Source organism: Meles meles, chromosome 8, assembly GCF_922984935.1.
Source record: "Meles meles chromosome 8, mMelMel3.1 paternal haplotype, whole genome shotgun sequence".
Classification (NCBI taxonomy): Eukaryota; Metazoa; Chordata; class Mammalia; order Carnivora; family Mustelidae; genus Meles; species Meles meles.
This window is the reverse complement of record NC_060073.1, coordinates 4,827,678-4,851,926: the sequence shown is the minus strand read 5'-3', so window position 1 is coordinate 4,851,926 and position 24,249 is coordinate 4,827,678. Positions and strand designations below refer to the sequence as shown.

The following is a 24,249-nucleotide window of genomic DNA, read 5'->3' as shown; positions in this document are numbered from 1 at the left end:
GTAACTTCGGCTCTCCACAACAGAGACAAAACCTCCAGACTGCACTGAGCCCCAGAACCTTCGAGGATCAATGGAGGCCTCCAACCCAGAGAGGGGGGAGGGTACCTACTCCTCCCCAAAGAGCTATGCCCCCGCAGACTGGGGGAGCTTCACTGCCAGGCCAGGGGAGCACCCCTGTACCAGGAGGCCAGGCCTCTTCGGAGAAGTCACAGGCTGTTCGGGAATTCATGACAAGTTCGCAGGGCAGGGGGCAGGGGGCTGGGGGTCCCTGCAAGGAGATCCTTGGCCCGGAAGGGTCCCTTCAGGATCCTCCAACACCCGTCTCCCCACCAGTGCCTCCCTGGGTGGGCCCCTGATTGGCTGTGCAGCCTTCGACCAGTGGCTGCCCCTCTCTGGGCCTGCGTCCCGGCTGAGCGCGGTCAGGCTCGGCCCCCGCCCAGCCCTGCCTGGTGCCCGCGCTGTCACTGCCTCCGCCTGGCTCAGCTCCAGACAGCACGGCACGGCTGTCACATGCTGAGCCACGTGACAGGCAGCGGTTGGGGGCTCCATCCCACGCGGAGGACGGGGGCCTCTGCAGCCCCTTCCCCTGTCCCGGCGGGCTGAAGCCTCCAGGGGAGCCCGAGCAGGTATGAGCCAGGAGACCTCTCCTGCCCCTCAGGTAGGCAGGGGCAGCGGGAGGGCCGGGGCGGTGAGAAGCATCTCCCAGGTGCCGGGTTGGCCCAGAGGCCCCAGGCCAGGATACCAGGCAGACACCCAGGGCACCAAGACAGGGGGGCAGTGGCGGGCCCGGGGTGGCGGGCACAGGGCGAGGGCACAAAGGATGCTTCTTCCCCCACACCTGTAACCTGATCACCTGCCTGTCTGACACCAGCAGCTGCTCGGGACCCATCCCCCTCTGTGCCGCAGGTGTGCGTGGGGCGGGGGCCTCGGTAAGACCGAGGACAGGCCCCCTTGGCACAGCTCGGACCCCAGAGGAGCAAGCCCACAGGAACCACCGCGGGGACACTTACCACGACAGCTGTCCTAGAGGGCAGAGGGTGGAACACTACCCTTGGAGATGGGAGGGGACCTCTGGGGACGGACGCGGCCCCTCCGCTCCAGAGCGACCAGCTTCCCGTGTGGGTCCCAGTCCCGCCGTCCATGCCCTGTGGGGTCAAGTCTGGTCACCTCTCCGGGGTCCCTGTTTTCTCATGGTGAGATGGCAGGGCGCAGGGTGACCTGTTCTGAGAGGGGGCGCTGGGTGGGGGGGACATCGATGGACACAGTTGCGGGGAGAGCTAGGGAACGGAGGGGTCCACGGGCTGGGCCCTGCCCCTGTCTTTCTGGGCTTCAGCCATCTCTAGATCCCTTCTCTTCATTTTGCACCTGGAAAACCAAGGCTCACAGGGGTGTGGGGGGGTGGGAGGGCGGTGGTGTCGGGCGGGGCAGAGCTTCCCTGCTACTCCCGGCAGTCGGACCCCACCCCACGCCATAATTCCCAGGCCCACTGCCCCGGGTTGTCCTCCTCCTCCAAGCTGGACCTGGGTCTGGTGAGACCTTGGGCTGGACCCCTGAGCTCAGAGCTCCCTGAACGCCTGCTGTGTGGCCCGGAATCGTGCTGGCCCTCTCTGGGCCCTGGCTCCTTCTCTGTGGTCGGGGAGAGGATCCAGAGGTCCCCAAGAGAGAGGTAATGAAATCTCCGCCGGCAGCTTCCAACCGGCCCAGAGCCAAGGTCAGGCACGAGGCCAGGGCAGCCCCGCCCTAGGGGCCCGCCCAGCCTCGGACATTTCATAACGACAGGGCAGCGGGGCAGAGCAGGGACGGCCAGGAGGAAGGGCAGCTTGGCAGGGCCTCAGGTACGCTATCCCAGGGAGGCGGGGATGAGTCCCCAGCAGCCAGGGCCCGGGACCCGGCTGGTGGGCTTGCTCGGGGACACCAGGCTGGGGGCTGCCTGGGCAGGCCTGGCCACTCGAGGCCACACACACAGGCTGGCTTTGTCTTCCAGGAGCTCCTCTGCCTGCCCGAGGAGAAAGGGGAAGGGGGAAGGAACTTCCCTCTGCCCAGACCTAAGAGCTGGAGAGGGAGGGGCTGGGGAGAGGCTCTGGGGCTTTGAAGCTGGTGGCTGGCAGCCATCCTTGTTTTGTCTAAGCTGGGCCTCTGTCTTCCTCTCACTGAGGTCACAGCACATCTTTTCTGGGGCTGAGGGCCCCAGCTCTGGACCTGGTTGCCCCAGGAGGGAATACACCCCCATGCCTGGTGGGGGAAAGGGGGAGGAGATGGGGGGGCAGGGCAAGCATCCATCTGGCAACACAGAGTTTCAGGGCATTGCTAGGCGAGTTGGTGCTGGGGCCGGGGTACCCACTAACTATGGGACATCCGGTTCTTGGGAGCGGCTCTGCCAGGATCCAGGAAAGAGGCATGAGCCAGACTCTGCCGTGCCTGGAGGAGGGGTTGATCATCAGAAAGACTTGGAGGCAACAGGGAAACTCTCTGGGGAACTCTCTGGGGTGGGGTTGGCTCCGCCCACAGGCCAAGGGTTGATCCCCAGGTCCCCCAGCCTTGTTGTAGGGAGGGGACTCTGCCAGAGCTGCTGGAGAGCCCGTGAAAAGCCAGGTTCAGGCTCCAGGGGGAGATCAGATTGGAGACCCTGGGGTAGCGGGACTGTGGGGTCATCAAGGCCGGCACTGTGACTTCCACTCTGGCAGCCCGATCGAGGCCCCCCCAGACCCTCCGAGCACCAAGTTGTTTATCTCTCTCACCCCCACATGGCTCTCAGGTTGATGTCCTCGCCTCCCTGGTGCCCACACTGGGCCAAGGTCTCTCCTTGGGCCCTTCCCTAGGGTCTCCTCCCTGGAACCCCCTTGGCACAGCTGTCCTTCACAGTCTGTCTGAGTCACGCTCGAGCACTCGCAGGGCTCGGCCTCGCACACAACACCGCATGCCTGAATTCTCCCAACAGAGCCCTGGGGCAGCTAGGTACCATCCGCATTTCTGGATGGGGCAGGCCAGCCGCAGAGGAGCCGAGCAACCTGCCCAGGGGCTCCTAGCTCACAACCAGGCTGCCGGGATTCGAGACCAGACCTCCGGGCCCGACACCATACGGAAGGGGTGTTCTTAGGGAGGCTCCTGGGGTCTCAGCCGGTTGAGCATCTGACTCTTGATCTCAGCTCCCGTCCTGATCTCAGGGCTGTGAGTTCAAGCCCCGTGTTGGGCTCCACACTGGGTATGGAGCCTACTTTAAAGAAAAGGGGGGGTTCCCTTAGGAGGCTTCCAGGACAGCTCAGGAAGCCGAGGAATTGAGATGAGAGGAAGGAGAATGACAGAGGCTGGGTCGGGGGCAGGGAGGGCCGCTCCATGGAGAGCTCGTCACAGGACGGGCCACCGCGTAGGGTGGAGGTTGGGGCAATCGAGTCCCAGTGATGCTTTGGAGCCAGCAGACCGGCGCGCCCAGCTGACTCACCCCCTCCCTGACGCCATGCGCTCTGTCTGGGCCTCAGCTTCCCCCAGGGGCGCCGTGCGGACACCCACGTCAGGCTGACCCAGGCCGGCGCATGCGGTCAGTGCCTGCTCATCGTGATAACTAGAGGAGTCCCTGGGCCAAGGCCTTGAGGGGACGTGGCTCGTCCTCCCCCAGCCTCCAAGCCGAGGGAAACAGGCCTGTCCTTTGTCATCATCTGCCGTCTTGGCCCCTCCTACCCTACCCACTGCCCCCAGGAGCTGCAGGTCAAGAGCAGGTGGCTGAAGCCAGGGCCCCTTAGTGGGCGGCGGACCCTCGGGCCCACCAGCCGCTGGGACCTCGGCACTCAGCCAGAGGAGGTCACAAGGGGAAGCAAGGCGGGGACTAGTGGGAATAGTGGGGAGTCAGAGGCAGAGAGCGGGGTACAACCAGTGTGTCTTCTCACCCTCAGGGGCAGTGCCCGAGTCCAGCCACGTGCCCCTGCTCCCTGTCCCTGCGTCTGCAGTTCAGGCCAGCCCCCTGAGGCGTCCCCTCTCCCCAGGGGTCAGGATGCCATGTAGAGGGATGGAGCGTGGGGGTGGGGAGCCCTCTGTTCCTCCTCATTCCTCCGCATCCTGGTTTCCAGGGTAGAAAACTGGGTGGTCTTGGGTCACCTCCTTGCCCTCTCTGTGCCGAGACGTCCCTCTCCTTGCGAGGGAGAAGACGGTGCCCTCAGCAGGCTGTTGTAGGGGTCAAATGTGTCACGCAGGCACAGGAAATGTCATTCAACATCCTTACGAACTTCCACAATATCACGTGTACCCCAGGGGTGGGGGTCGGGGGGTGGAGGTGGACTCCAGGACCCCAGCCCAGACCGATCCAGGAAGCCCCACATCTGTGTGTCCTTTGTGAGGTCACAGACTGAGGCTCCCCCAGGAGGTGGCCTGGGCTCCTGGGCACACCTGGGCGGTACCCAGCTTCCCCTCCCCTAACCGGCATCCCTTGATCCCTCGGTCCAGATCGACCAACGTTGGGGTGGGGGGGACAATATTGGGTGAGTCGGCCTCAGTGTTGCTGGGAGAGGCTGCTGGAATGTTCCGTCCAGCACAGCCACAGAGCTCCCCTCCCCTCCCTCGCCCAGAGGTGTGCTGTTCCAGTTACGCGCCTGACATTTTTGTGGTTTCTGCAGACGTAGCTTATGAAAAGGCACAGAACCCTGGGGGGGTGGGGTCAGATGAGGTGGGCGCACTCTGTACTCCACACCCATCCGCAGGGGTCCGGAAGCCCACGAGACAAAACAAGGAGGGGCAGCGGGTGGAGGGAAAGAAACACTGGCTGGAAATTTAGTGATCCCAACCGCTGCTGACCTCCAGCCCGTGCACCGCCGCCACGGCTTTAGGGGGCCTGATGTCATTTGCTTGTCGGGACCATGGCAAGTGCTATTATTATTCCCACTTTACAGACAAGGAAATTGAGGCAGAGAGATGAGTGGCCTGCCCAAGGACTATAAGGCCAGAAGGAGGCCGAGCCAGAGGTGACAAGCCCAGATGGCAGCTCTGGAGGCCGGGAGGGCCTTGGCACCGGCCGGCGTCCCTTCCTCCAAGAAGGCGCGTGGGGTCTGGAGGCAAGGCCGGGGCCAAGAGGGGCTCTGAGAATGTCCCCTCTCTGCTACGCTGGCACCGCCTCTGGGTCCCACGGGGTCTGTCTTGTGCCCCCAGGCAACTGCTTAGCTCTCCAGACTAGAGCAGGAGGCCTGTGGGGTTAGCCCGCACCCCCCATCATGCCCAGGGCTCCAGCCAGACTCTCGGCACTGAGTGCCCTTCCGGCCGGGCCATCCTATTTGGCTGGAGCAGGCTCAGCTCTAAGGCCATGGATCACTCCAGAAATCTGAGGGCCGTGGGGCAGCCACTTAACAATAGCAGGCAGCACCCGGCCCTGGGCTCCGAACTGGACAGCGTGGTCTCCTCTTTGAAAAACAGCCTGTCAGCTGGCGGCCGCTAGCGTTACCCTCCCCCAACAGATAAGAAGGTGCTAAGACCTAACTCAGGTAGGGAGGCAAAGAGGGGCCATCGGGAGAGAGGATGAAACCCCTTCCCCATGCGAGGGAGTAATCAGGGTGAGCTGCCTAGAGGAGGCGTTCACCAAGCTGAGACCTGAAGGGAAGGGAGTCAGAAAGGGCAGGAGGAAAGGGTCCCCACGGGTCCTTGGCTCCAGGCCAAGAAGCAAGTACGTCACCCTGCTCCTCTGATGAGTTTCGAGTAAACAGGCGGGGGCCCGGGGGACTGTGGGGGCCCCACCCGGATCTCCCGCCCGGGCTGCTGACAGCATGGAGGCATCGCCCCCCCCCCAGCCCCTGCCCCCCACTGTTCCCAGCTCCTCCAACACTGGGGCTGGCGAGAGGCGCAGAGACAGCGGAGGCCACCGCCAGGTCCCGCAGCCCCCCGTGCTGCCACAGCCCGCCTGGCTTCCCCAGGCGGTGCCCCCAGGAGAGGGGCAGGAGGCGCGTGTAGTCTGTGTCTGGATCGTCCCCAGCGGCGGCCACAGTGGCTGTTGGTGGACTGTCCTCTACTTACCCAACTCTTCCTGGTTACTCCACGCAGGCCTGGCGGGGATGAGGGCCGCCCCTTCTCCATGAGGGGCACCAGGGTGGGAGGGGGGCCATGGCTTGGGGCTCATTTCCGTGTGGCAGGGAGAAATGAGGTTCCGCGGCTGCCTGTCTACCCTTTGGGGCTTTGGGGTACCTGCTCCCAAGCGCCCCCACCCCTGTGCAGTCCTGCCCCCAGCCCAAGGTCCAGGGCTCTCCTGCCCACTGGCCAAGAGGAAGGGATTGGGGGTCCATCAGAGTGTGTGCGTGTGTACACGTGTGGGGGGCAGCCCCGGCCCTCTGGGGTCACGCGGGAGTCCTTGTAGGAGTGTCCGTGAGCCCAGAGGTGCAGCCAGGAGCGCAGGGAGGATGCCCGAGAAGGTGGGGAGCCCCGGCCCACGCTGCCCCCTCCCTACAGGATGGACCCCTACGCGGACACCCTGCGGCGGCTGCGGGAGGCCTTCAGCACAGGGCGGACGAGGCCGGCCGAGTTCAGGGCAGCGCAGCTCAAGGGCCTCCGCCGCTTCCTGCAGGAAAACAAGCAGCTTCTGCAGGAGGCGTTGGCGCAGGACCTGCACAAGGTGGGCCGGGCCAGGGGTGGGTTGGGGGTTGGGCGGGGGGGGGGGGCTGGGGGACGGGGACACTGGGGATGGGGGCCGCAGCTTCCTCCCTGAGCGGGGACTAAGGGCCCGGCAAACCCCGCCCCCTTCCCTGTGCCCGCACCGCCTCTTCCCCTCTTCTGCAGCGTGGGTCCGCGCACATCCCTTCTGCTCCACCGCGTCGTGCTGAGCACCTCCCAAGTTCTGGTTCTCCTGTTCTAGGCCCTGGGGATACAACAGAAAGTGAACCAAAATCCTTGTGCCCAGGGAGCTGGCCTTCCGGAGAGAGGCACAAAACGACAGTGAAGAACGAATTGTGTAGCACGTTGGATGGTTTCAAGTGTGGAGAGGGGCAAGAGGGCGAACCAGGAGCAGGGTGGTGTGTTACACGTGGGAGTCAGGGGCCGTTTCTCTGAGGAGACCTGCCGGAGGGAGAACTTTGGAGGAAATGGCAGCAGGCACAGCATGTGCAAAGGCCCTGAGGCAGGAGACCTCTGTGCTTGAGGAGCAGCAAAGAGGCCCCATACCTGGAGGGGAGTGAGAGATGCAGAGATACACAAAAGATAAGGTCCAGGGAGGCAGGTCACACCGTGTGGTGCCTCGTACACCACCGATGAGTTCAGTTTCACTTAGAAAGGTGGGCGTCGTTGGCCGCTCTCCAAACCCGCAGGCCTGAGGGCTCGGCTCCTCCCAATTTCAGTAGCAGCCCAGCAATGCATTTCCTTCCGGGCAACCTCCCACCCCCTCAGCTGACAGGGCCCAACCGCTTGGCTGCTTGTGCCCCAGGACAGCTGCCCAGGGGGTCCTTCTCTGGACAGAATGTCCTCTGCATCTGCCACCAAGGCCACGGTGACCAGACCCACCCCCAGGCTCCCCCGGCCCCTCAACGCCTGGAACGCCTCAGGGCCAGGCCTGTGCCTCTTTGCCGCCTGGGGAGGTGCCACCCTTGCAGTGGGCCTGCAGGTTCCCCTAAGTCACGATAGAGACCCCGGGGCCAGCGGAGCCGGGGTCCTTCAGCAGCTTCTGTGGGTAGCTCCCGACTCCCAGGCACACCACCAAGTGTCCGCCCTGTCCCCAGAGCAGTCGTGGACTTTGAGACTAGTGCCTCATGGCATCCAGGGTCATCCCTTGGGGACAGCAAAGTGTGTCCGCAAGGACTTACCTTGAGGATGTGGCTTCCTGGTGATGCCTGCTCCCTTTCTCAGTGTCCCCAAACCTGTCCTTAACCGTGATGCCCCGGGACTGTAGCCGGGTGAGGCCCAGGCTTCCTTGTCAGCAGTTTCCGGAATCATCCATTTTCCCATGAACACATAAAACCAGGGTTCTCTCCTCGACAGTCCTCACCCCTGCTGCCTGCTGGCATCGCCTCAAGCAGTCTGCTCCTCGCTAACTAGGAACACAGCAAGCCGGCGCCCACCTCAGGGCCTTTGCACGCGCTATGCGCTTTGCCTGGAATTTTCTGCCTCCACGTATCCACGGGCTCCCTCCCTCCCAGTCCTCACCGCTCAGAGGTCACCGCGTCCCAGAGGCTGGCACTGATAATCTTGTATAAGGCAGAGCACACAGGCACACACATACACATGAGCACACACAGGTGAGCACACACGCATGCACGGACGCCCATGCACTCCCATGCACATGCCCGTGCACAGCCCCCCAACACACACACACACACACACGCAATGCGTGCACACCACACCCTCCAGCAGTCTCTGTCCCCTGTCCCCTGTTTCACTCCCACGGCTCTGGTCACATCGGGGTTCTCAGTACCACTGCGGCTGTCCCCCTCCGACGTCCGCTCCGTGGGGCAGGCTCTCTGGGCCCAGTGCTCTCACTCCCTGCTGCATTCCTGGCACAGGAAAGACTCCCGAGGGCTGGAAGCCCTCATTGGACACGGAGTGCGTGAATGAAGGAGCCGACTGGGGTCCCCCAGCCCGAACCCCGTCCCTGTCTCTCCTGTGCAGTCAACCTTCGAGGCAGAGGTGTCTGAGATCAGAATCAGCGAGAGCGAGATAGACTTGGCCCTCAGGAATCTGAGGGCCTGGATGAAGGACGAGAAAGTGCCTAAGAATCTGGTGAGCTGGCCCCAGGGGGGAGAGGGCACACGGGCAGCCTCGCCCACTGGAGGGTGGCACAGAGGGCCTGGGAGTCTCAAGGCCCCACCGCTCACCGCCACGCTGGCCCTGGGGCCCAGGCCACGCAGCTGGACTCGGCCTTCATCCGGAAGGAGCCCTTCGGCCTGGTGCTCATCATCGCGCCCTGGAACTACCCCGTGAACCTGACCCTGGTGCCCCTGGTGGGTGCCCTCGCTGCAGGTGAGAGCAGTTTGGCCCTTCCCGCTGCCCGCTGTCCCTGCTGTCCCCACCCCCAGGCCTCCTGGTTGCCCACGGAGCCTGTGAGCAGGGAGCTGGCAACGAGTGGCTAAGAAAAGCCGGTTCCCACCTGGCCCAACATCCCTGGGCGGTGGGGCCTTGGTCCCGTCAGTCACCTCTCATCCAGATGCTCCTCCTGAGAGCAGAGCGAGGCCGGGCACCAGGGGTGAGGGCTGAACGGAGGCGGGAGAGGCCGGCCCTCTCCAGCGCTCCCCCTGCCCCGCCCCGCAGGGAACTGCGTGGTGCTGAAGCCATCGGAGTTCAGCAGGAGCACAGAGAAGGTCCTGGCTGAGGTCCTGCCCCGATACCTGGACCAGGTGAGCCGGGCACAGAGCGGGCCCAGCAGCTCCACTCGGGTTCCACAGGACCTGACTTCCAGCCTCAGTCCTGCCTCCTTCGGGGTGTGCGGCCGAGGCCGGGTCGCTGCCCCCTTTGCCTCTTTCCCATCGAGGGAAACAGCCCGTGCATCCAGCTGTGCTCCCAGGACCGTGGCCCCGGAGCCTGGCGTCTGTCTGTCTTCCGGGCAGCCCTGACCACACCCCCACCCCGCCTGCTGCCTGCGCACCCATCAACCCCAGCCAGGCCCTAACCTCACACCTTCCGGGCTGGGACTGCGGGGGACACCGGGCAGCTCCCTGCTCCCATCCCTAGGAATGGTCCCTAGGTCCCTGGAAACTGTGGGTCAGGCCCAGCTGACCGGGGGGGGGGGCCACGCAGGGAGGCAGCCCCCTGCGTTCCCCAGGCTGGGGTCCCAGAAGGAGCCGTCTGCCACCCTGCCTTGCAGAGCTGCTTTGCCATGGTGCTGGGAGGGCCCCAGGAGACCGGGCAGCTGCTGGAGCACAAGTTCGACTACATCTTCTTCACAGGTGAGGCCAGGGTGCCCGTGGCGTGCAGGGCTTGGGGCGCTATGCGTGGGGGCTTGTCCCCAACCCTGGGAGAGGCCGAGGGACCTCAGAGCACAGACAGCCAGGAAGGAAGCAGGCTGGCTCCAGGACAAGCTTGCTCTGTGCTCCTTGAGCAGGCTGGGGAGCAGCCCTGACCCCTGGGACCCTCCAGAGGCCCCTTCCCTGGTCACAGTCTCATGGATGACAGCCTCTGCCCGTGCCCAGCCCCCACTGTGCCAGGTTCCCCCCCGGAGACCTTATATACCACCCACTGGTCTCAGGACCTTATACATGACCCCACTGACCCAGGGCCCTTGTGGCGGGCTGGACAGATGAGGGCTCGGAGGACAAGATAATGAAGAGCCACGGCACCCAGCTGGGGTCACTCCAAGGACCAGGATTGGGGAGGCTGGATTTTCCTCCCAGGCCCTCCGTGGTCATCTGCCATCTCCCTGGCACGTGCCCATGAGGCCCAGACACCACCTGGCTTCAGGTGACAGGATCGGGGTGGGGGGATGTTCTGTAAGGGTCAAAGAGCCGGGGAGGCAGGGAGCCGTGTTCCCTGGCCAAGGTTCTGGAGGAGAGAGAAAGCAGACAGGGCAAACAGCCGCTTCGGAGGCCTCCTGCTCACTGGCCTCGTGCCTGGTACACCTTGTCCACACCAAGGCAGGGGGAGTGTGGCCTCTGCCTTTCTCCCCACAAACCCTGCCACAAGCCCAGGACAGGGCCCATGGTCCCCCACCTTGGCGGCCAGGGAGCCTGCTACAGAAGCAGGGGGCGGAGTCCTCAGCTGGTCCTGCAGATTCCCGGGGGGCTGGAGGAGGAGGAGGGGACACGTGGAGGGGGCGGCCCACCTTCCACCATCACACTTGACAGCTCGGTGGGCTTTGGGCCTTTGACTCGGGCCAGGAACCGGGCAGCCTGCGCAGAGCTGGGAGACCGACAGTACCTAGTCTGACATGAGCCCCTGACTCCTGCAGGACTGTCCGTGCCTGACGACAGTCACAGGTCTGTCTTGAGGATATGTGAACTTGTGGAAGGCTTTGTCACAGCCCGTGGCCGGGGGAAGCATCCATTCACTTGCTCGCTGTTTTCTGAGGGAACATGCCCTGTCCAGACGCCGTCCTAGCCTTGCGATAAAGCAAGGGCTGAGGAGCCAGAGCGTCCCTGCGGGGGGAGCTCACGTTATAACAAGGGGACAGGGGACAGAGAATCGAACAGCATGGGAATGATGGGGCCCTTGGAAGGGACTCTGGCAGGGAAGCATGACAGGATTCAACAGACAAGGGGAGCCTCATAGACAAGGAGATGTTTCTGAGAGGCAGGAGGACCTGAGGGAGGCGTGGACAGGGGAGGGGAGGTGGGGGGGGCTGGAGCAGGGTGGGGCGGGGGGAAAGGGCAGGGAAGCTGGACCAGGCTAGAGCAGGGACATGAGACTCCCAGGTGGTAGTGGCCAGAGAGGGCCATCCCAGCAAGAATGGCAGCACAGGACCCTGGGCCAGGCATGGGCAGGAACATCTTGAGATACAGGGAACTTTCGGTGAGGTGGAGGTGGGATGGAGGGGACCGTGAGACCCTGGAGATGGGCGGGTGGCCTCTTCAGCCAAAGGTCGGGAGCAGAGGGAAGGGTGGGGGGTTGGGGCGGCGTAGCCGCCAGGTTACGTCAGAGAGAGAGACCCAAACGGCAGCCCTTGGAGCTGGACTCTGGCCTTGGACCAGAGCAGTCTCTGCCAGTTCTGGAGAAGCCTGGAGAGGTAGGGAGGGGTGGAGAGTGGCATGCCAGCAAGAGTCACTGGCAGGGGGGACAGGGGGGCTCAGTCGTTAAGCATCTGCCTTCCACTGAGGTCATGATCCGAGAGTCCTGGGATCAAGCCCCACATCAGGCTCCCTGCTCAGGGGGGGCCTGCTTCTCCCTCTGCCCCCCCCCCACTTGTGTTCCCTCTTTTGCTGTGTCTCTCTCTGTCAAGTAAATAAATAAATCTTTAAAAAGAAAATCACTGGCAGGGGGAGCCTGGGATCAGAAGCAGGGCAAGGGGCTCCTGGATTTCTAACAAGGCAGGTCAGGAGAGGGAGCCAGGGACCTGGCTTGCTGCTCTGTGCAGGCCCCTCCATGGACCCAGCGTGGCTGGGCTGGCCTGGCCGAGGCTGCGAGCAAGGTCCTGGTGCAGAGTGTGGCAGGGGACGGCCAGGGGAGGGCCGGCATCCCCCAACCCACCACCTCTCCAGGGAGGTCAGGCCGGGGAGTGAACGCCCCCGCCAGGGGTCCCAGCCCACAAGCTGAGGCCATCCCACCTGGCTGAGATGACTGAGGGTCACCCTGGTTTCTTGCCACCGCCCAGGGAGCCCCCGAGTGGGCAGGATCGTCATGGCTGCAGCCGCCAAGCACCTGACGCCCGTCACGCTGGAGCTGGGGGGCAAGAACCCCTGCTACGTGGACGAAGACTGCGACCCCCAGACCGTGGCCAACCGCGTGGCCTTTTTCCGCTACTTCAACAGCGGCCAGACCTGCGTGGCCCCCGACTACGTCCTGTGCAGCCCCGACACGCAGGAGCGGCTGCTGCCCGCCCTGCAGAGCGCCATCACCCGCTTCTACGGCAACGACCCCCAGAGCTCCCCGAGCCTGGGCCGCATCATCAGCGACAAGCACTTCCAGCGGCTCCGGGGCCTGCTGGGCTGCGGCCGCGTGGCCATCGGCGGCCAGAGCGACGAGAGCGAGCGCTACATCGGTGAGCCGTCGCAGGGCCGAGGCCCTTCCAGGACGCGGGTCCCGCGTGGGCCGCGAGCCTGGGCCGCGAGCCTGGGCCGCGAGCCTGGGCCGCGAGCCTGGGCCCCGCCCTCGACACCCAGTCGCCCCGCCCCGACCCCTCGTCGCCCCGCCCCGCCTCGAGGCTCCCAGGGCCACGCGATCTCGCCCAGCCTGGACTCCTGCCTCCCCGACCTCTGCTCCACCTCGGCCCCCGCCGGGGCTGGACACCCCCTCGCCGTCCTCCCTGGGGGCTGCGGGGACGCTCTCTTCCCTGGAAGGCCCCTGAGCCCTGCCCGTGGCCCACACCCACCCCCGTCCCGCCCCAGCGCTGAGGGGTCCCTTGTGCCCGCAGCCCCCACGGTGCTGGTGGACGTGCAGGAGACGGAGCCGGTGATGCAGGAGGAGATCTTCGGCCCCATCCTGCCCATCGTGAACGTGAGGAGCCTGGACGAGGCCATCGACTTCATCAACCGTCGGGAGAAGCCCCTGGCCCTGTACGCCTTCTCCAACAGGAACCAGGTGAGGGGCTCGGGCAGGGCTGAGTGGGGGCTGGACAGAGATGGGGTCAGGGGCCAGCAGTGGATGGCGGGGTGGTGACAGCAGGAGGGGAGATGGCTCCAGGATTGGAGTGGACCAAGGGGCCTGGGGGGGGTGTCCTGCTTCTCTGGAACAGTTGCAGAAATTCTGGGATGGGGCACCCTTGGTTCTGTCACTGTCCTTTCTACCTGGGGCAGCCAGGCCTCCTCTGTCCTCCAACCTAAGCCACAGTCCCCGGCTCCATCAGCACCCCGCTCTGTCTCCCTCATCCTCTCTGCTGGCTGTCAAGTGTCCCCTTCCAGTGCCGGGCTCATAGAAGGCACACGCGAAATGGAGTGGAATGACTAGGGGAGAATGAAGGACCAGAACACGCAGGAGGGACAGTGAACCCCAGCCCCCTGCCCTGCTCAGCCCCTGGGGGCATCCTGGGAGCCTCAAGGGCAAAGGGCAGGCGTCTACAGTCAGAGCACACCTTCCTCTCAAACGCAGCTCTGATGAGATCCCTCGCAGATTGGACAGTGTGTGTGTGTGTGTGTGTGTGTGTGTGTGTTTTAAGATCTTATTTATTTATTTGAAGAGAGAGAGAGCATGAGCAAGGGGGAGGGGCAGAGGGAGAGGAGGAAGCAGGCTCCCTGCTCAGCAGGAGCCCCGATGCAGGGCTTGATCCCAGGACCCTGGGATCATGACCTGAACCGAAGGCAAAGGCTTAACCGACTGAGCCACGCAGTTACCCACGCAGTATATTTTTAATAAACTCTTTATTTTGGAATAATTTTTGCTTTACAGAAGACAAAGATAGTCCGGGGAGTCCCAATATACCCCGCTACCAATTTCCCCCATTTAAGGGCCCTTATGTTCAACAAAACTAAGAGATGGTGCTTGGTCCATTACTGTTAACAACACTCCAAATTTGATTTGGGTTTCACATTTTTCTTTCAGCCCTAATAGCCCAGCTAGAGCCCTGCATTGCCTTAGTTGCGGATCCTCTTGTCTGTGACCGCCTCTCAGCTTGAGAGGCGCTGACCAGGTCCCTTGCAGCATGTCCCCAACCTCGGTGGTCTGGTGTTTGTCTCATGAAAGATTACCACGGAGGCGAGGGCTGGCCTCCGACCTCCTATCAGGGATAGAGATCCACACATCACTGGTGAGGCCGAGGTCTCGGCTGCCAGGGGTCTCCACCAAGAGACGGATCTCTTCTTTGAGAGCAAGTCAGGAAGTCGAGCCCCCTCTCCATGGGATTGAGCGCCACCTGCTGAAGGCGGACACCTACTTCCATCCCTGGAATCTGTGAGAACGATTTGGCTCTTGAATCACTTCTATGGCAGAGACTGGTGTGCACCTGCTTTATCCTCCGGGTTGCAGTGCAACACGGCCTTGTGTCCTTGCTCAGGCTGTCTCTCTTCAGGCACTGGGAGCTGCTGTGTCCCTCAGCGCCCCCCTCCCCATCCTCTTATTTTCCAACCACTTCCTTCCTTTCAGGGTCCACGAGCTGCTTGGGCTCATCCCGTGATTCCCTTGCCCAGCCCGAGTCAGCCATTCGTCCAAGGAGCCTTGCTCTATCTGGATAATAGTAACTTCAGAAAATTTACAACCTGGGTTTTTAGGAAAGGGGTCAATTTTCTCAATGCCCAGCACTGACTGGCCCCGGGGACCCATGGCCGCCCCCAAGAAACAGACAATCCTGCTCCCTCTTGTCACTATCATTACCCACCACCGCGTGACTTCTGAGCCCTGTGATGGGGCGGTTCCCTCTCACCGCACAGACAAGCCGTTAGCTCAGGATCACATGTCATAACTAAATATAGCCGAGTTTTCCGGCAATGACTATAGTGTTTACTAACCATTTCCCCCTCATTCTTCCAATAAACCTATAGGTTAAAGAGAAAAGGGCTGTCTTGGGGGCACCTGCGTGGCTCAGTCCTTAAGCGTCTGCCTTTAGCTCGGGTCATGATCCCAGGGTCCTGGGATCGAGCCCCGCATCAGGCTCCCTGCTCCTCCCTCTCCCACTCCCCCTGCTTGTGTTCTCTCTCTCATGGTGTCTCTCTCTCTCAAATAAATAAAATCTTCAAAAAAAAAAAAAAAAGAGAGAAAGGGGCTTCTTTAAGTAAAGCAAGGGCCACATTCATGTTCCTAAAATGCACACCTGGCTCCATCTCCCCATCTCAAGGCCCTCCCTGTGCCGCACGCTGCACAGCCCAGCCCCTGGGTCTCTGCACCTGCCCTTCACTCTGCCTGGGGGACCTTCCCCTGAGACGCAGCGGTGGCATCAGGTCCCTCCCTTGGGACGCTTCCCTGACTACCTGGCATTTCACCTTGAACTCTCCAGGTCCCCAGGGGACCGCAGAGCTTCCTGCCTCCCTCTCCGCCCTGCGTCTCTGTCTCCAACCCCCCCTTGCAGGGGCCACACTCGAGCAGCTGTGCAGGAAACACGTCCAGACCTGAGGGCTCGGGGGCAGGCTTCGACACAACCACACCCCCCACCTGTGACACTCCCAGGGTGGCCAGACTCTTCCACCCTGCGGGGCCCTGCGAGCTGCCCGGCCACAGGGCCTCATGGCTGCCCCCCTCCCCACCAGGTGGTCAAGCGAGTACTAGCCCAGACCAGCAGCGGGGGCTTCTGCGGGAACGACGGCTTCATGCACATGACCCTCGCCAGCTTGCCTTTCGGAGGAGTGGGTAAGTGCCCGCAGAGCCCCGCCTTCTCTCGCTGTCACTGGACTGAGGGCACCCCTGCACCTCCATCCTGCAGAAACCTTCCAGACCTGTCCCTGCATGTACATACGGATGGGGACCCACAAGGACACCATTTGGGGTTCTCAGCACCACTGTGGTCCTGTCCCTGGGCGGTCACTGATTTTCTCACCAACAGGCATGGCTTTGAGTCTGCCCATCAGCTCACACGGGGTGGCCTCACGTGCTCCCTTTACTCCACGGGGAGGCTGTGAACTGCCCCTTGAACCTGTCCTGTGTCCTCTCAGCCCAGTACTTGGTGTCACCCCCCTCTCCCCCGCCTGAAGGAAGCTGGGGAAGTGGAGATGCCTGGCCCCAGCAACCCCCATGACAGCTGCCAAGTCCTGGCCTCCGAGGCAGGAAACCTCAGGGCTAGTTCCAGCGAGCCTAATAGCTGTGTGGTCTGGGGTAGCCACGACCCTCTCTGATCCCGCCGCTTCTTCAGTGGCATGGGAGAGCCAGAGACTGGCGCCTGTCCACACTAGGCACCCAAGCCACTGTCCGGAGGGCCTGGCAAATTGTCCAGGGGGGTGTGGACTGAGTGCAGACACCGGGGCTGTGTGGGGCTCCAGGACCAGGCCCCACTACTGGGCCCCGTACCAGAGCCCCGACCTAGCCCAGCAGACTGCCGATCTCCAGCCCCGGCCCCTCCTCTCCAGGGAAGTGTGGGGGTCTGTCTGGGGGGCAAATCTGATCCTGCTACTCCCCACAGGATTGGGCCCGGCCCTTCCTGGTCTGGCCATGGTGTCCTGCTCCCGCCTCCTCTCCCTGCTTCCCTGCCTGCTGCCCCAGCCATGCTGGCACCTGCCGGGTCCCCGCCTACCACAGGTCACCCACCTCCAAGGCTTCTGAGTTGTCCCCAAGTCTGGGTCCCTCTTGCCCCCAGCCACCCTCTTCTGGTCAGCTCTACATCCCTCAGGCCTCATTCCCTCCAGGAAGCCCTCCCTCATTACCCTCCAATTCCACCCATCGTGGGTCCCCTGGATTTGCAGTGTGAAGCCTGGTCCTCGACAGCCTCTCCACCTAGACACTTTGAACTCAACACAGCCCAGGACTTACTCTGTCCATGGGTCTGAACACCCACCCAGAGCCCACAGCTCTAGAAGGTGGGTACCACTGTCATCCGATGTCACAGAGAAGACCAAGGTGAAGTCAGCTGCCCAAGGTGTCGGATCTAATTCAGGGCTGGGATTCAACTCTGAGCAGTCATTCCAGAATCCACACTCCTGACCTTTTGTGCCCCAGCACCTGGTGTCTCTGACATTTACCAAGTGATTGCTGGTGCCAGGCTTGAGGCTAAGCCCTCTACCCACAGTGCCTCGCATTAGCCCACTTCACAGATGGGGAAACCGAGGTCCTACTGCGTGTGACCGGCAGAGCCCAGGTGTGTCCGACAGCCTCCCACTGGCCGCTGCGGGGCTGACTGGCATTTCCCATGTCGCCCTACAGGCGCCAGTGGGATGGGCAGCTACCACGGCAAGTTCTCCTTCGACACCTTCTCCCACCACCGCGCCTGCCTGCTGCGCCACCCCGGGCTGGAGAAGATCTACTCCATCCGCTACCCGCCCTACTCGCCTCGCAACTTGAGGATGCTGCTGGTGGCCATGGAGGGTCACAGCTGCAGCTGTACCCTGCTCTGAGCCCGGCTCACACCTGTGAGTCTGCGGCCCCTGCCCCTGCAGCTAGGGCAGATGTGGCCTGGGCCTCACACCCAGTGGGGAAAAGACCACAGCCCAGACCAGGGCATGCCCTCCTCCCTCCTTGGGGCTTCTCTGTGAGCCCTCAGCCTGCTGCCTTCCAGCTTCCCTCAGCTGACCCCAATTAGGACGGACCAAGGCGAGGGAGCCTGGGAGACTATGCAGTAACCTGCCCCCAGTACCCACACTAGCCACCCGAGTCCTGGGGGAGGCCGGCAGGTGTGGACACTTCTGAGCCACCCCCATTCCCCTGGAGGATGCAGAAGGGGCCCTGGCGTCTGGTCCAGGTCCCACTGTGGACCTGCAGCGGCCTAGGCCCTGGGCCGAAATCCCTGCCTGAGCTGATTTCTCTCTCTGTACAGGGAAGTGCTCAGAACCAGCACCTCCAGACATCACGGTGGGGATTAAATTTTGGAGTTTAATAATAAATACTAGTTGAATAAAAATAAATAATACATTTTGGAGTTCATCCCAAGCTGCAGGCATCCTGTCTCCTCCTCTGGGTGGTGACAGTCTGTCCCCCCTCGGGCCTTCTTGGGAGTTCCGAACACATTCCGGTCCCCCCAGTGGCTGGCCCTGGGTGCCCTCCCCTTACCATGTCCCACACCAGAGTCACCCTCTTCCCTGTCCTGCTCATCCTCCTGAGCCCTGATGCCATGGAATCGCCCCTTACCCACTCAGCCACCAAACCAAAGCCCTGGGTCCCCGGCCCAAGACCCCCTTCTCACCTCCCAAGTCCCATCTTTGAGCAAGTCCCCATGGTGCTATAAAGCTGCAGAACTTGCCAATCCACACACTTGGCCACCATGACCAGGACCATCTGTCACCTCCCCTTTCCCCACAGGCCTGACCTCTGACCTCAGTGCACTCACTGATCTTCCCAAAGCTCACCCCGACCATGCCACCCCGCCGCCCAGCCTGAGCCCCTCAGTGGCTCCCTGTAGCCTGGAAGTCGGGACCCACATGAGTCCCTGTCGTCCTTCTCAAGAGGACCTCTGCACGCACGCCCCGCATGCGGGCCCTGCCCTGGGCCGGCCCTACTCCACCTCGGAGTCAGCTGGGACATCGTATCATCCGAGAGCCTTGCGAGAACACCTCCCGCCCACCGCCAACACACAGGAGGCCCCAAGGGCCTTCTCCGTGCCTGCCGCCCACGGGGTCCCTCTGCCCCACGATCGACAGTTGGGTGGCTGCTGAGGGACAGGGATTCCGAGTCACACACACCCAGGTAGGACGCAGGGGGCCGCACCGTGCAGCTCTAACGCTTGGGCCAAGTTCCTAAACAAGTCCGTGCCTCAGTTTCCCCATCAGTAAAGCGAGAATAATCCTCCACACGCGGCCCCTGGGTCAAGGTTTAGCAACGACCAGGTACGGCTCGCGCGGAATCATGCCGGCCGCAATTCTCTGCACCGTTACCACAAATACCCCGCAGCAACCCAGCAACCCTCCTGCTACCCACGGCGCCAGGTCTGACCCGGGGCCGCTTCCTAAGCCACGCCCCGGACGTCCCGCCTCCAGTGGCGCAGGAGTCCTTGCTTATTGGCCTCTCCAATCCAACATGGCAGCGCCCTGCGCAACTTCAAGAGTTGGCTATCCCCTAGCCAATCAAAGGAAAGATGCTTCTGGATCCCGCCTCTTTTAGCGGAGCAACTGGCCAATCAGATCACACCGTAAAAGCTGAGGGCGGAAAAGGGGAAACCAGCCGGCCCAATGGTAGCGTCTCAGAGTGTAGGCTCCGCCTCTCGGCGGACAGGCCGCTCGGCAAGGGTAGGAGCGACAGCGCTTCATGGTAGGTGTTCGGGCTCAACTGTTAAAAGCCGGGCCTGGGCGGTGCGGCGTCGGGGGCGAGTGTGGTGCTCTCGTGAGCCCCGCCGGCTCTGCGGACGGGCTTCATCTCGGCCTGCTCAGGGCCGGCGGCGCAGGTGTCCTTCAGCGCGCCGCGGGCGGACCCGGGGGCCGGGCACCGCCGAGGCGCATGCCCCGCCCGCGTCCGTGGGGTCGGAGGTCATGGGGAAGGTCGGGGAAGGTGTCAGGCTCCTGGCGCTGGAGTCAGCGGTCGGAGATGGGCACGCGCGAAGGCACAGGTCACAGGAGGGCCACTTTTGAGCTTCGGCCAAGTGCCAGGCCCAGGACATGTACAACCCCCTTCGTTCTCATGACCCCCATTTCGCGGAGGAGAAAACGTGCAAGATGACCTCACCCGCCCAAGGTCACTTGGCAGGCGGGAGACCGTTCCGGAAGGACCTTGATGGTGGGGCAAGGAATTTGATCCCGAGGGTTATTTAAGCCTTTAAGGGTTTCCAGCATGGGGGAGGGGGACCTGTGGGTGTAAAGGGCGGAGCCTGGGTTCACGGACTGGTCCCATTACCTCCCGCATCCAGTGTGTGACTTTGGGCAAGTCACTTAACATGGCCAAGCTTCAGCTTCGCATCTGTGCCTCTCGTGCGGTCCTTGTGAGCACCGAATGACGGTGTGCGTGACCCCCCCCCCCCCCAGGACAGTGAGCTTGCAGTCCTGGTGGCTGCTACCGGAGTCGTCAGACCCCACGAGGATGAGCAGGGGAGGGCAGTGATAGGCGACAGCGCACTAGTCAGGGCAGAGAGGAGGGATGGATTTTAAAGATTTCTTAGCAGGTGAGATCGATAGGACATGGGTTCACAGGCGCCCCTCACTCTTAGCCCGGCCGAGCTGGGTCAGGTTTGAAGGGCTGGGAGGTGGCACACCTGTGCCTCTGCTAGGAATGGGGGTAGATCGGAGACCAGGTGACACGGCGGCACTGAGGTCCGGGCTCCTGCAGTAGCAGAGTTCCTGGGGACAGGTCTGGGACCCACGCGTGCCTCTCCCTTTGCATCCCCGCAGATGCGCTGCCTGAGTACACCCACGCTGCTTCGGGCTCTGGCCCAGGCTGCACGAGCAGGTAGGACCAAGGGAGCCTTTCCCGGGGCGTTGGGGAGCCCAGTCTCCTGACGTGAGGCTGCAGCTGCCTGACGTGATCCCTCTCCTTGCAGGGCAGCCCACTGGCCGGAGCCTCCACGGCAGCACCGTGGCAGCGACCTACAGTGAGTCTGGGGCACCTTGAGCCTTGGGCTTTCCAGATCCTGAGTCTGCCAGCGGCAGGGGTGGAGGCCTAGGTTCTAGTCCTGGCTTTGCCTGAGGCTCCCCCTCTCTGAGCCTGTTTCTACTTTGTAACAGTGATCTAGACTGAATCTGATTCGTGGGGGCAGGCTCTGTCTGCGAGGGGGTGGGGAGCCCACTCTGTGGCCGCACATTGAGCTCAGAACTCCGCTGCGTGGGACAGGGAGGGAGGGGCTGCCAGGTGGGAGGCTCCGGTGTTCGTCCTCTTCTGCCAGGACCTCACTGCCCAAGCCCCTTCCCAATCACGCCCCCCCCCAACCTCTGGGCTTGGACAGCTGCCCACACACACCGAGAAGTAGGCAAGGACTGCCCAGAGCCACAGACAGGCCTTGCAAGGCCCTTGCTGAGGCCGGAAGGTTTGATGAACGAACCAGCCCTTGGGGGGCGGGGGGGCAGCTGGAAGAAAGATGACGCCTTACCTTCCTGAGTTGGATTCCTAGGGGAGGGACATGAGACCGTGAGGCCCTGCCACGGCCCTCTCTGCCCACCTCCCCTGCAGAGTTCGTGAACATGCGGGAACCCTCAATGGACATGAAGGCGGTGACCGACAGGGCGGCTCAGACCCTGCTGTGGACTGAGCTCATCCGAGGTGGGCCCTGGGGGAAGGGGATGGGGGCGGGCACAGAGTGTTAGGGAGGAGGGGCCCCCACTCACCATGTCCCTGCTGCCCGCAGGCCTGGGCATGACCCTGAGCTACCTGTTCCGGGAGCCTGCCACCATCAACTACCCGTTCGAGAAGGGTCCACTGAGCCCTCGCTTTCGGGGAGAGCATGCGCTGCGCCGCTATCCGTCGGGAGAGGAGCGCTGCATTGCCTGTAAGCTTTGTGAGGCTGTCTGCCCCGCCCAGGTGAGCCCCTGACCCCTGCTGCCTGCCCCCCAGCGCCTGCCACTCAGAGAGAAGCAGGGCAGTTTGGGACCCCCCCCCCCCCAGTGCAGAGTCCCTGAGTCCTCAGAGGAAGGCTTGCAGCCCTGAGCAGGCCACATGACACCTGTGGGTCCTGCCGTCGGGGACCTGGTCAGTGAGCCACAGGGTGGCACCTGAAAGTCCGCTTTTGCCCTGAACACGGCAGTGGTTTTAGGGATCTGCGAATGTGCTGTCACCAGCCCCGAGGATACGTGCCGCCCCTGAGGCCCTCACTGCCCCTGTCTCCCGCTCCTTTGAGCCTCCAGCATTAGTTCTGTTGGAGGGCCCTGCACGGCGCCCCCAACCCCGAGTCAGGGCCCCTTAGTGGAGAGACAGATCCGGTTGGGGCGCAGTTGGTTTAAGCGGTCAATTCTTGGTTTCAGCTCTCAGGGTCGTGAGATCAAATCCCACGTCGGGCTCTGCTTTCAGTGGGGGGCCTGCTTGAATTATCCCCCTTCCTCTGCCTCTCCCCCTTATGCGCTTCGTCTCTTTCTCTCAAATAAATAAATCTTTACAAAAAAGAGATAGACAGGCAGACAGGTGCAGTTGAGGCTCTTGGGCGGACCCATGGGTGTGCCCAGCAGTCAGTCATCCTCCGCACGGAGATCGCCCCCTCCCAGCAGCCTCCCAGGCCGTGACCCTGGTGTCTCTGATCCCAGAGCGCATAGGAGAGCCCAGACACCTGTAGCCGTGACAGCCTTCCAGGTCGTGAGCCCCGTGGACAGATCAGCCACTGTTCCTGCTCATGACTGAGTTTTACAGCAACCCTAGGAGATAGAGATTATTACCTCCATTTTTATAAATAAGGAAACTGAGGCCAAAGAAACAAGGCCACCAGCCTACGGTCCCACTGAATGATGAACGTTACACTCCTGGGGACGCACAAAGACCTTTGGCAAACCCTCTTTGAACATCCTTCTGGCCGTGGGAGGCCCCAGAGCGTCTCACTGCTGGCACCAGGCTGTACCCAGAAACTGAGGGTTAGGGACCTAACTTTGAGTCTGGGCTTTGTGTGGCTTGGGGAAGCCCCTCAACATCTCTGAGGCTCCCATTTTCTTATCCCCCCCCCTCCCCCCCCCCGCCTGCCGGACCACCGGCGCTGCAGCGAACCCAGCAGCCTACGGGCCTCCCCGCGGGAGACCTAGTTTCTCAGGCAGGAGATGCCGGCAGTGGACAGAAACGTCTGCTAGGACAGAGTGACGGGACTTTGGGAAGAGGTGTCGGGAGGGGTGCCTCAGGCCAAGAGTGGGCGGCCCCGGGGTGAGTCCCCAGGAGAGAGCAGACAGGAGCAGTTGGGGCGCCCGGTACCCCTCCCGCAGGCCATCACCATCGAGGCTGAGCCGCGGGCCGATGGCAGCCGCCGGACCACGCGCTATGACATCGACATGACCAAGTGTATCTATTGCGGCTTCTGCCAGGAGGCCTGCCCTGTGGACGCCATCGTGGAGGTGAGCAGGCCTGCGGGGGGTGCGGGGCCGGGGGCAGAGGTGCTTGGGGGGGTTGTGGGGAGCTTGATGCCGTTGCACCCGCCCCCGTCCACAGGGCCCCAACTTCGAGTTCTCCACTGAGACGCACGAGGAGCTCCTGTACAACAAGGAGAAGCTGCTGAGCAACGGGGACAAGTGGGAGGCCGAGATTGCCGCCAACATCCAGGCCGACTACCTCTACCGCTGATGCCCCCCACCGTCCAGCTGGCCTGCAGCCCCCGCCACCCAATAAAAGAGCTCTGCCCTCCTGCCCCGCCTCCGTCGTGAATCCAGCTGTCCCGGCCACAAAGGTTCAGCCTGTGGGTCCCTCCCCTGGGCAGGTCCTTCAGGGAAGCTGGCAGAGGTGACCTGGCCTTCCATGGGACTCTGGGGGCCGGGGCTGGGCCCCGGCACACTCAGTTGTCCTGCATACCCATCTTCCTGGGCATAGTCCCCAATGCCTAGTCTCAGGTCGCTGTCCTGTAATCCTGGGTGTCCGGAGGATCGGGCCATGCACAGCTACGGCCTTGAGGATATTGAGTCTCCCCAGGCCTCAGGCAGAAGCCCTTTGAGTGGCAGGACCTCAGAAAGGCCAGGGTGTCCTTGCTGGGGGCAGGGAGAGGTATGCCTGGGGTGGCAGTCACAAGGAGATGACACGGCCCTGCTGTCCCTGAGCTGGCCTTGCCTCATCTCTCCCCACATCCCCTTTCTGCCCCAAGTTCCCCAGACCAGGCTGCGGGCTTGGCCGCTGGTGCTCGGAACTTCCCCTTCCCAGTCCCCACAGTGTGTGGTTCCCCAAGGGGCCACGTGCTAGCCCGGTGGGGATGGGGCAGCCAGAACCGGCTCCCTGGGACCCGGTGCCTCGCAAAAAGACTTCGACTTGTTTGTATCTGTGAGCACGCCAGCACAGAGAGGTGGGGGACTTGCTTGGGGTCACACAGCATGTGTCCAATGAAAACAGTAGCTCAGGTCAGAGATCTGGGCCCCTCCTCTTTCATCGTTGCCAAAAGTGCTCTTTACAAAACACTAACCTCCCGTGATGTCCTGTCAAAAGAAGAGGGAGGAAGGTGTTCTGCGGACCAGTCAATGTGGGAAATGCTCCAAGTGCCCTCTTTCCTCTGGGATAGACACCGCCTGTGAGCACATTCAAGGCTCTGAGAAGGCCTGCTGCAAAGCGTCC

General features: G+C 62.8%; 2 protein-coding genes across 5 annotated transcripts; both read left to right on the top strand.

Annotated features, from left to right (window-relative positions):
* The first annotated feature begins 505 nt into the window (after positions 1 to 505).
* ALDH3B1 (aldehyde dehydrogenase 3 family member B1) lies at positions 506 to 18,030 on the top strand. Of its 4 annotated transcripts, none has more exons than XM_046016503.1 (10): positions 506 to 658; positions 6,418 to 6,580; positions 8,563 to 8,673; positions 8,793 to 8,913; positions 9,202 to 9,287; positions 9,688 to 9,836; positions 12,194 to 12,580; positions 12,953 to 13,119; positions 15,714 to 15,813; positions 17,317 to 18,030. In XM_046016503.1, exons 2-10 carry the CDS (start codon positions 6,419 to 6,421, stop codon positions 17,690 to 17,692), a joined length of 1,659 nt encoding a protein of 552 aa, XP_045872459.1. In that variant the 5' UTR covers positions 506 to 658; position 6,418; the 3' UTR covers positions 17,693 to 18,030. The 4 variants fall into 4 exon arrangements, with proteins under 4 accessions (XP_045872459.1, XP_045872460.1, XP_045872461.1 ...); XM_046016504.1 differs by lacking the exon at positions 506 to 658 and adding an exon at positions 1,780 to 1,835; XM_046016505.1 differs by lacking the exon at positions 506 to 658 and having other exon boundaries at positions 9,755 to 9,836; positions 17,317 to 17,646.
* A 1,241-nt stretch (positions 18,031 to 19,271) lies between these two features.
* NDUFS8 (NADH:ubiquinone oxidoreductase core subunit S8) lies at positions 19,272 to 23,340 on the top strand. Its single transcript, XM_046014171.1, has 7 exons — positions 19,272 to 19,353; positions 20,424 to 20,481; positions 20,573 to 20,623; positions 21,199 to 21,288; positions 21,374 to 21,546; positions 22,923 to 23,051; positions 23,146 to 23,340. The coding sequence occupies exons 1-7, from the start codon at positions 19,351 to 19,353 to the stop codon at positions 23,275 to 23,277; spliced, it is 636 nt and encodes a 211-aa protein (XP_045870127.1). The 5' UTR covers positions 19,272 to 19,350; the 3' UTR covers positions 23,278 to 23,340.
* Positions 23,341 to 24,249: the final 909 nt, after the last annotated feature.

What these genes read in the sequence shown, in the direction of transcription:
- NDUFS8 (XM_046014171.1), top strand. An exon ending in GTGGACTGAGCTCATCCGAG is followed by an intron (nt 21,289 to 21,373) that starts GTGGGCCCTGGG and finishes TGCTGCCCGCAG; the next exon opens with GCCTGGGCATGACCCTGAGC. An exon ending in AGGCTGTCTGCCCCGCCCAG is followed by an intron (nt 21,547 to 22,922) that starts GTGAGCCCCTGA and finishes CCCCTCCCGCAG; the next exon opens with GCCATCACCATCGAGGCTGA.
- ALDH3B1 (XM_046016503.1), top strand. Translation starts at nt 6,419, where the DNA reads ATGGACCCCTACGCGGACACCCTGCGGCGGCTGCGGGAGGCCTTCAGC. An exon ending in TGGCGCAGGACCTGCACAAG is followed by an intron (nt 6,581 to 8,562) that starts GTGGGCCGGGCC and finishes TCTCCTGTGCAG; the next exon opens with TCAACCTTCGAGGCAGAGGT. An exon ending in CGACTACATCTTCTTCACAG is followed by an intron (nt 9,837 to 12,193) that starts GTGAGGCCAGGG and finishes GCCACCGCCCAG; the next exon opens with GGAGCCCCCGAGTGGGCAGG.